Here is an 11,559-nt window from a genome sequence, read left to right as displayed (position 1 = left end):
GAGAACCAATGTTGAAATTTGAATTAGAGGACCATCTAAAATTTCAGGGCACATCTAAATTTCAACTAGATGGTTCTGCATGTGACCATCTTTTTTCCCTGATACATATTATCAATATACATATATCATCCTGATATCATCTCTATTATGGACTCTTGATAGTTATATATATAATTATATATATATATATATATATATATATTATATCTAGAGCATACGACAGCCCCATCAGACTGTACCTCATGGCTCATACACGCGCTCACCGGATGTCACCATTGTGCCAATATCCGGAATTAAATCCCTTTTCATGATCAAAAAGGTGCGCTTGATTTTCATTGTGGGAGATGACAACGCCGCTTATATGTGCGCGATAACTTGTGGTCGTCTGCTCACACGATGTGCGGGCGTGCGGGTGCACGCTTCTAGGGTTAACACTTACGTACCCCCGTAAAAATGCCCGTACGTTACGGACTTTATACACACTCACGTTCGATGATTCACCTCTAGAGCCTAGACACTGACCTGTACTCTTTCACCGCCGTGAGAGTATATACTCGGTAGCTATCATATAGTCCGTGCGTACATGTACTTGCGCGATATCGATTCAATAGCACACAAATCTACACCTTGAAGATATCTGGGTCATCATAGACATCGAGCCTACAGCATGTACATTATGGACTCATTCTGAAGATGCATAGTCTAAAATATAAGATCCGATAGTGCTAATGATGATTAATCTATCAGTCTGCAGTGTCTTACGGACTGCCGGTGAAGGATGATACTGTCTACTATGAGACAAGCAATAATTGCACATAGCCACGAGTTAATTACTCCAATTAATCATCACATTCTAATGCAATTTATTATAATATTATATTACAATATTATATTATAGCAGGCGTGAATAAATAATAATCATGAATAGAATAATAATCTGTTATTACTTCACTCTGATTCTATATATTTCTATACTATATAATATTTATATACTATATATATAGTATATATTAATCAGAAGTAGATATAGGGATAATAGTGTTCCCTATTAATCACTTCTGATATTATTTATACACAGTCATCATCTTACTCGTTTTACAGATGCAATATTAAACTGTCATGATTACACTGTCATGTCCGGTCTGTACTTGGGCCTACTTGGTTGTACTAGTATAGTGCTGATGTGTGATATTATTATCGGTGTATGATGGTTAGTGAATACTACATTGATGTAGTGATGGTTTGCGTGTATACACCTGAGCTTTCCGCATGCGAACAAAATTTTAATTGTTTACGCGTGAGAGACAGTACGTATGTAAAGCGTGCAATTCTATTTCTATCAGCGATGTTGTGAGCGAGTTAGCGCGGTTGATCGGTGATGCGGAGAGAGAGCTAATGACAGGGTGAGGTGCAAAGTGTTAATTAAATAGGGGATGCGTGCAGGCGTCACGCCCGAACGCGTACACACGCACACACGTACGCACGCACGCACGCTCACGCTCACACACACGCACGTACACACGCACACACGTACGTACATACACGCGCGTACGTACGCACGCACACACGCAACACAAACAGCGCGAACGCAGCACGCACGCCCGCTCACACTCACTGCTCCACACACGCAGTACACACGCATGCAAACACGTCGTAGCACGCACGTACACACGCAATACAAACACGCGTACGCACGCACGTACACACACAACACGAACACGCGTACGCACGCACGTACACACGCAACACAAACACACAGACCCACGCACGCACGCACGCACGCACGCACACAGAACGAATTATATGTCGAAGTCTCATTGTAACGATAAATTTCCAACCGCACACAGACGACTCTCTCACAGACTCACGAGGCAGGCGGCGGTCCGGGGCTCAAGCAACCGTGACATCTAGAAACGCCACGCGAATATAGCGTGCCAGTAATGTGTACGTGTTACATAACATCGTTAATAGCAACATCGACGCTATACGTGACTACTGACTACTGCGCTCAAGGCATCTGCTGCGAGTCGTTGTGGTCCAGGGGCCGTCGCAAGAAACCCGGAAACCGCACAGGCTCCGAAATGCGCTTAGAGGCAGTGAGTTGAGTAACAAACACTTGGTTAAATACACTAACGCACGTAATCTCTATGTGCGAGTTTACGAAAATGCGCGACGATAGAAAAGTCGATGCAGTGAGACGTGCAACAAACACTGAGTGTGGTTTTTAATTTAATATACTAACGCACGTATAATCTCTTGCGAGAGTCTACGAAAATGCGACGATCGAAAACTTTTACGTGCTTTCCCATTTTTCACTGCACTAATCTCCACTGCGCACGCTACATCACCGCTAGATAATACGGGCACCTGCACGTTGGAATAATAATTAAACCTGTAGAAGTCTCTCTCAAGGCTACGTACGGTAGAGGCAGCAGTGCTGACAGTGCGTGTGTAGTTGTTACGATCATTAGCCGTGCGGTGCGGCGCGTCAGTATAATCGCCTAGATCTTGATCTTATTCGTGTCTAACCACAAATCAATGACTAAAGTTTCAGCGAGCCTCCAAGCCTCTCCCACAACTGTACATGCTTCGTTTTGATGTATCTCTAGATCTCTCGCGCTCTCTTCTCTCTCTCGCTCTCTCGCTCTCTCTCTCTCTCTCTCTTCTCTTCTCTCTCTCTCTCTCTCTCTCCGCCCCTCTCTCCTCTCTCTCGCCCCTCTCTCGCCCCTCTCTCTTCTCTCTCGCTCTCTCCAACACCCCCCTCTCTCCTCTTTCTCCCTCCCTCCGTACCCCTCTCTCCTCTTCTCTCTCCCTCCCCGCTTCTGTCTCGCTCCATCTCTCGCCATACATCCGCTATTTAGACGAGCTACTAAAAGCAAGGAAAAGAAATTGCCGGAAGGCATCATGGCTACACGTCGCTCCAGGGCGACGACGTTATGAGACAGTTGTCACACAAAGGCTGACCCGATTGTCGCATGCTGCTTGTTGTCAACTATAACTGGTAGTAACAAGTAACTGCGCGTCCCACGCGACCTCTAAACCACCTCGTTGCCAATGCCTGCCATCAAATGCAGTCAGCTAAAACTAACCACACACACCAACATGCACGCACGCACACACACACACACACACACACACAAACACACACACACGCACACAGCTCAGCAATTCGAAGTTAACAACGTTAACGGCAAACGACGACGACTGTAGAACCAGCACATCGCTGGAAAACCCGTATCTCACCATCTGCCATATCAAACTATGGGTCAACACTCACGCGTGGTCGGCGGAGGGCGGGGTCGGAGGAGGGAGGGGGGGCTATATTATTACTCCGAAACTTGGGTCAATATTTGAATGTTGTGGGAGGGGAGGGGGAGGAGGGAGGAGAAGGAGGGGGCTATATCAGCACTCACAGCGATTTGTGGATCAAATACTACACAAACAAAGTGAAATGCCCCACTTTTGAGTTGGATTTGTTCCAGTAAGACCAACTAATAGCAGACAAACGCTGCACCTCTACACCTGGCTAGAACTAACAACGCTAATTATAAATATTTGTTCGCTTACGCCAAGCGAAAGCTAAATATTAACATCGTATTTACACGCTAACATGTTACGGCCGATCTGTATGAGGCACCGCAATGTTTATTCAATATGAGCGTTAGAAATGTTTATACTGGAAACCTCATGGTCAGCGAGTCGTAGTTAGTAATGAGCATAACGATGCATGCAGTCAAGAGCAGATAAAGAAGGCCTTCTTTATCTGCTCTTGATGCAGTGTGTGTCCCATAGAACATCACAGACAGTTGGTAAATAGCCGCCGTGTCCCCCATAAATCATCAGACGGGACATTTTCAACATCGCAGTAAGAAACTTCCACAACAGCTCATTCACAGCAAAACAAATCCACATTGAAGATGGTAATTACGTTCATATTGCCCTCGGTAAAGATTTAGCTTACCCAATTAGCTATATGTATTCAGCTCATGGTGTGATTTACAGCCTAAACGTAATTACAGTGTACGAGAACGAATACATTCAATACAATAACAACTCGTAAAGCCTTATCGCATAGATTGGCCCGTTTTTGCTTTAGGAAACACGATCTTGCTACTTTCCAAGAAACCTTTTTCATATAGAGAGAATCAATCTCACGCAACGGCATACAATGGCCGGAACACATGCTAGCTAGGATACGCAAATACAAATGTAAGACTACAAATGCTTTGTTGAGCGTTTTGTCTAAAGCACGCAGCACACTTCACCATTTTTGTTGCTCGTACAGGCAATTTTCGTGGTCGGCAATTTTTGTGGCTTTTGCCGCGTCACAGCACACGTCGACGTGTGCTGTTGACGGCAATTTTTGTTGCCAGATGTTGTAGCTTTAACCCATTCATATACAGTTATAAGGAGGAATACAGTGAGGAGGAGAAGGGGGAGTCGTCACTTACCTCTCCGGTAGCGAGGTACTTGCCATCGGGAGAGAATGCGAGGCTTGTGATGGACTTCTTGCTGGCGTTGATCAGGAATGATTGCTTGTTGCGTTTCGGGTTGAACAGCACCACCACACATCTATTCAAAAAACACAAATGCGAACCATCAATATGACTCATCGATGTGACAGCACCACCACACATCTATTAAAAAAAGAAATGTAACACATTAATGACCCACTGATGTAACAGCACCACCACACACCCATTCAAAAAACACAAATACGACCTGTTAATGACTCATCGATGTAACATCACCTCCACACATCTACCCAAATGCAATTCGTCATTTAATTTTAATTCGTACAGTGTCCATAATTTGATACCTAAACAGTTTCGAAATGCTTACTGGATGTGCAGCCATGACCAACAGTCTAATTTGGAATTATAAATTCATAATTAATAAACCTGATTTTTCACAAAGCTTATGACCAATAAAGCAGTTATCAGCAGCGGTACACGACCGGTGAAGGTGCCTACCAATGGCAGGGGGGGGAGGGAACATTTTTTGTAAATTACGTTTCAAACAGCGCATTCTGTTACATTCCGAGCACGAGTTCAAATTCGCCACGGGCATTACCGACTGTAGCGGCATCACCGAAGAATCTCACAGCACAGATGACAGATAGCAGCGACGGTTGGAATATGACGTCAGTCTCACCGTCTATTCATCCACGCAATCTACGCCCAAGTTCAAGACACCGATCGCACGGCGCGTGGAATTCGAACAACGGGCGCGTAAGGCGGCGAGTGCGGGGGCGATCTTCGGCAAAGTTTGGCAGCGTTCACATCCTTTTACGCGAATGATCGATCGCTCTTATTTTTCAAAGCAGCGCCGAGCAGAATATAAACGTGTGGTAGCTATAGTAGCTCTAGAACTATAGCCCCTCGTTCTGCCACAGGTGTGTGTGTGTGGCCGAGCGAAGGCCATATAGGCCTATAGTTTTAGAGCTATAGGTAGCTAGCAGATAACCACCACGGGGCTACCTGGATGTACGGAGACAAGTCTATTCGCCGATAACGGTCGAGACTGCGTTGGCTATATAACACCTCCATAGAACGGACACCTGTCTATAAAGAACACTTTTAGTGTTTCTCTTGAGTGGCAGTTATGAAGTGAAACCACCTCTAAGGAATATACACCTTGGCAGTTATGAAGTGAAACCACCTCTAAGGAATATACACCTATCTATGAACGACTCTTAGCATGTTAATTGGCGTTAAAAACCTAATACCCCCCCACAGGGCCCACACACACACACACACAGATGCCAGAACCACGGTTCAGTGTGTTATGCAAGATGTGATCCTGCTGTTATGATGTGCCTTTAATGTAATTTAATAATTTACAGTAAACTTTCTATAACTGACTCCCTTTAAATTTGACACTACAGCACTGAATCTGTATTCTCGTATTTTCTTCACTCTATACCCATGCATGCACCTATTACAATGCACATTAGATAATAGATGCATATCTACTATCTAGCTACCTCTGTAAAGGTTACATAGTGGGCAAACTGCTTTTTGCAATCGCCAACCGGCATTGAAACTAACTTCCCACAGCTTTTCATGGTTATTACTGGCTTACAGCCAAACATATACACGCAAGTACGCCAGCCACGCTGACTATGTGTTTGTGAGCGCCCAGACCATTGAGACTAACCATCCTATAACTTCGTAGTTCTTACTGGCTCGCTGCCAAAAACACCTTCACCTGCATTTTCTGCTACATTGATTAAAGGTACAATAGGTGGGGACGTGCCCGGTGCCCAAAATTACGTAATTAGTATAGATGCAAACACGGCAACTTAGAAGCGATGAACCGCTGTGATAAGAAACGGGTTCGGATTGGCGAGTCTGGTAGGTTTTTTTTGTTAAATAGTTGCGCATGAGCGAGCAGACAAGAGATTATGCAGAGTATATTACCACTATTAATATACAGAATTCCCTACGGCGTTAATAAAGCTGGGCACGCGTCTATTTATATAAGACTGTGCGTGTGTTTACTGTTTAATATTCGCATATCAATAGCACGCCACCTCTCCAACTATACAGTACGGTAACTGTTTCCCAAGTTACCTTTCAATGAAATTAACAGGGTACCGTTTCGTAATCGTATTTCCATCCGAGAAGCACTATTTACTCATGGCAATGGGCTACTATTGCGTAGATAACGCAATTTCTTAGTCGATCAGCCAAGCGTATTTGCTAATGAATGTTTACCCGATTCAGGACTCCGCTCGTGCATTGGACAAGTTTAGTAATTCTATGTTTCATAACATAATTGCAGGTGCAACATTTCCAGACCGTTCCACACGAAAGCATTCGCGCTTCATAGACACTATTTAGGACATCCTTATGATAATCAGCGCAAGCTTTTTTTAAAATTCCTTTAGACATAATGACCCGTTTCTCTGTGGTCTCTATTCAGTACATACACGTGATAGTACACACACGCGCGCACACACAGACAAACGCACGCACGCACGCACGCACTCACGCACACACACATACAAGAACAGCCATCAATTTTACGCATCGCCCCAAAATATTTATCATCAGTTGGGAACACGAAACTAGAACTTAAGTTCAAGTATCAACAAGAAGAGTTTTTTCTTAAATTCTTCTTGTTGTTTGTGCACAGGGTGTGCGTGCGGTGTACTTGTGTGTTGCAGATGAGCATTTGAGCGGCATTTACAAGTAATTATCGGCAAAATAGGCGAAATAGAGTACAGAAACATTAAGACTTTGGTAGTAAATACATTTCGTGTTTATTTACCATTATTTTTATTTATTGAGACGTTCCAAGTGCCTGTGTCTAAAACTACCAAAATAAATGTTGACTTCCACTATAGGGCATCTACGGAATCACACACCACCCATCCCCACCACTAACGCTTCAAAACACAACAACAATAGTGTGGCGAACGCTAACTAGACACATGCACCGCGACCTACACTATACCTACGTAAATAAACAGTGTCAGCACGGGGGTAATATAACCGAGCAGCAGCGTGAATCAGCTGATGTATGCACGCATGCTGTGCGTGTGAGTGAGGGCGGTGCCCGGAGCCAACCTATAAAATCACCTGGTGGTGGTGGTGGTGGAATGAACGCACGTACGTACGTGAGAGGCCCGGGGCAATACATCACCATCCATCACGGCTTGATGATCATCGGAAATGCAAGAATGCACACATCAGCATATAATTATACACACTCATCCATACAGCATTGCCCAACGCGCACGCTATACACGCGCACGCTATACACACACGCCTCACACACACACATACATATACACAGTGCGGATATAATATTTCGAAACTAAATCACCGTGGTGCATGTTTTCATTAATACTAATTAATGTTACTAAGTACTGCTAATAATAATAATAATTAATAATAATCGCGAAAAGCGCAGAGAGTATTAATGGTTGCAGAGCTACGTATACGGATAGATTTATACGATTGAGCCGCTACACTGCTCAAACTAACTAACTAACTAATTAACTAACTAACTAACTAACGCCCGCCTGCGACGTGGAAAAAAGTTATCAGGAGTGAATATTAATATATATATTATTATTACTATATTATAATCTATTATTATTCACTTCTAATATTATCACTCGATCACACGCCTTGACGAGCAACCGCCGCTCATCGCTCTCTGCGCTCTACCTGACACCTCCACACAGTAGATACAACAATGTAACCCAAACACAGAATAGGTTTTGGTTTACATCGTGTGTTTTCCCCCTATAAGTATCCTGTGTTTGGGTTACATTATTGTATCTACTACACACAGGTGTATTTCCGTAACGTGTAAAGCTGTTATATTCAGAGCGAGTTTGTGTAACCTGTGCGCATAGCTCCGAGCAACACTGCTCCTAGACCGAGTAATTCTGTCACAGATAACCTATTTTATATTTTGGTGAGGGTTATTGGAATATTAACCAGTATAACGCGGTGACTGCTCGCTAGTCCGACGGCCCAATAGTCCGAAAGCCCACTAGTCCGAAAACCCACTAGTCCAAAAGCCCACTAGTCCGAAAACCCACTAGTCCGAAAGCCCACTAGTCCGAAAACCCACTAGTCCGAAAGCCCACTAGTCCGAAAACCCACAGGGGATGGGGTATCGATCTATAGTCCTAATGTTTAATTTATTTATTTATTGCTGCTGCTGGTAGTGGTGTTGCTGCTGCTGGAGGTGGCGGCAGCAGCGATGGCGGTGACGGTGGTGCTGCTGCTGCTGCTGGTGGTGGTGGTGGTGGTGTCGGCGCTTATATGGTGGTGGTAGAGAGGCTATAAGCGGTACACACACAGGGCAGGCGCCTCTGTGCAGAATAACTGACACGTACGCCATAACTGCCCTCCTGGCTTCTCTCTGCCTGACACTAGCCAGGGGAACCAAGAGGCCTTTATTTCATCACACCCCCACTCACTTCACAGGCCACATCATCATTGACATACCAGGAAGCACGCTGTGCTGCCATTAGCCAGGAGGGAAGCAGAGGTCTGGGACTTCTCGAGGTTGACATGTAGCAGTGAATAGCCCTGCCCCCACACTAACACTAGGTTTGATTCAACCCGTGAAAACCTACTCGCACGGGGCTGACCGGGCGATAAGGCACCCCCACCGCCCCACCCGTGGCAGCGGTATGACTCACTCACCACGCTGGGAGAACAGCTGTGTTTTACAAGCGACGCATTTATGTTGTGACATGGCTTCTGCCACCCTCAATGAACTTCTACGTGACCCCCATATGTTCCGCGCCGCTGTCATTTCAGCGCGCTGAGTGAAGCCAATTGCCCACTCAATGATCATCATCACAACAACATGTTGGGTGGTTAGCTTTATGGTGCGGCCATGTTGCACGGCCCGTGTATAGGGTAACACGTTTAGTGGCAGCGTTGGGCTAGATGGAGGAACGAGCAAGGCGATATCTCAGTCTCGGTTAATAACTATACCGTCGAGATGTTTAACACAGGAGAGGGATGGCTCAAGCTAGGATCATAACAACATCACGGGAGAGGCACGCAAGATAAGGTTAAAGTGAAGGAATGCCTTACTCTAGTCTAGGTTCGTATCAATATCACAGGGGACGTATGCAAGAGAGGAGGAATGCCTTACTCTAGGTTTATATATACACCATGTGAGAGGCATGCAAGATGGCAGCTAGATTATGATACACCACAGTGGGAGGTGGGGCAGGAGTACCTCACGTTAGTATCATAACCAAACCACGAGAGGCTATGCTATATGTTATATAAAGCACGGTGGGAGGTCGCAGAATGAAGCCTCAGTCCATGTTCATATCTACACCATAGGGGTGGCTATGCCACATGAGATGTACATATACACCACAGTGGGAGATAGGGGAGGGATGCCTTAGTCTAGGTCCATATCTACACCATGGGGGTGGCTATGCCACATGAGATATACACCACAGTGGGAGGTAGGGGAGGGATACAGGTCTCCGTCTAATCAGATCAGATCAATGGCATGCCAGAAGGAGATTCGTCATGGCGGAGGAAGGCCTCGCTAAAGCACCGATCTATCTACAACCAGCTTCGATATCTGCAGACATGACACGGCTAACAACAGCTTCGCGCAGCTAAGGGACTGGATATATTACTTCACACTTCACACAACATTCCTTTAGCCTTCCTTTAGACTGACCCCAAACGCCCCGCAACGATGCCAGCCGACCCCACAATGATGCTACAACGACGCACATAGTCAGTCTAACTTTCCACATTTTCCCTTTCTAGCACTCCATGCAATCTTTTACTCACTCCTTCATCACGCTTTCATCACTCTTTCACCTTCATCACTTACTGTACATGGAACAAATCTCCGAGATGTCAGAATGTAGACAGCACTAAGAGTAAGACAAAATTCTAGCTACCTCGCTGTTGGAGAGGTCCTCATGGAATTACTAACGATTCATAACCGCTGACAATAGCTATACCTCGCTAAGAAGCTGTTGGGGAGGTCCTGGTGAAATTACAAACTTGTAATACGTCATCACCGGCGACAATAAACCTAAATATACAATTCACTTTAGAATCCCCCATGTTGAAAGACGATTGCAGAATCGACGTCGATGCATTAGCATAAGCGCGCGCAGAAACACTGACAAGGAAAAGAGATGTATCCGTTCTTGATCCGTTGAATATATTACAAAATATTTATGGATTCAAACCACTGGCGAGTCTGGTAGGTTTTTTTTGTTAAATAGTTGCGCATGAGCGAGCAGACAAGAGATTATGCAGAGTATATTACCACTATTAATATACAGAATTCCCTACGGCGTTAATAAAGCTGGGCACGCGTCTATTTATATAAGACTGTGCGTGTGTTTACTGTTTAATATTCGCATATCAATAGCACGCCACCTCTCCAACTATACAGTACGGTAACTGTTTCCCAAGTTACCTTTCAATGAAATTAACAGGGTACCGTTTCGTAATCGTATTTCCATCCGAGAAGCACTATTTACTCATGGCAATGGGCTACTATTGCGTAGATAACGCAATTTCTTAGTCGATCAGCCAAGCGTATTTCTTCATATACATTATGCTTACAATGAAAAAGTTTTACATTTGTGGTTAAATCAACATTTTTACATTTGTGTTGACACTGTTATGACCATTTTGTGGTTATTTTACATTGGTGTGACATGTTATGATATTTTGTGATTTTTTTACGCATTTGTGGCTGGATTTTCCATTTGTGGGCCGCACAGACCACAGGTCATGATAATAATTAAGAAGGGTTCTATACAGTCTGAATTGACGTGCCCGAGCCATCCAAGGCTGAGGATGGGGCAGAAATTCAACGCTACTACTAGTATACCGCTACTACTAGTACTACTACTATACTGCTATAGCCAAAAAATTAAACATTAAAAAATAAATTAAATTAAAATTTAAATACAATTTAAATTAGCAATTAAAAATAACAAATTAAAATTAAAAATTAATAATTAATAATTGAAAAATAATTAATTCATTAATTAATTTAGAACATTAGAAGCTATAGATCGATACCCCC

The 11,559-nt window shown here is 44.1% G+C and overlaps 1 protein-coding gene across 1 annotated transcript in view; it reads right to left on the bottom strand.

The window, feature by feature from the left end:
- Positions 1-11,559, bottom strand: part of LOC106806518 (mitogen-activated protein kinase-binding protein 1-like) — a gene marked incomplete in the record, with an annotated part of 88,752 nt that overhangs the window by 23,820 nt on the left and 53,373 nt on the right. Inside the window, 1 exon segment of the mRNA XM_014808487.1 lies at positions 4,452-4,572. Within this exon segment, the coding sequence (XP_014663973.1) occupies positions 4,452-4,572 (121 nt within the window).

The sequence above is a fragment of the Priapulus caudatus genome, unplaced genomic scaffold (genome assembly GCF_000485595.1).
Source record: "Priapulus caudatus unplaced genomic scaffold, Priapulus_caudatus-5.0.1 Scaffold166, whole genome shotgun sequence".
Taxonomy (NCBI): domain Eukaryota; kingdom Metazoa; phylum Priapulida; class Priapulimorpha; order Priapulimorphida; family Priapulidae; genus Priapulus; species Priapulus caudatus.
Note: the sequence above shows the minus strand (reverse complement) of the source record. Positions and strands in the feature narration are given on the sequence as shown.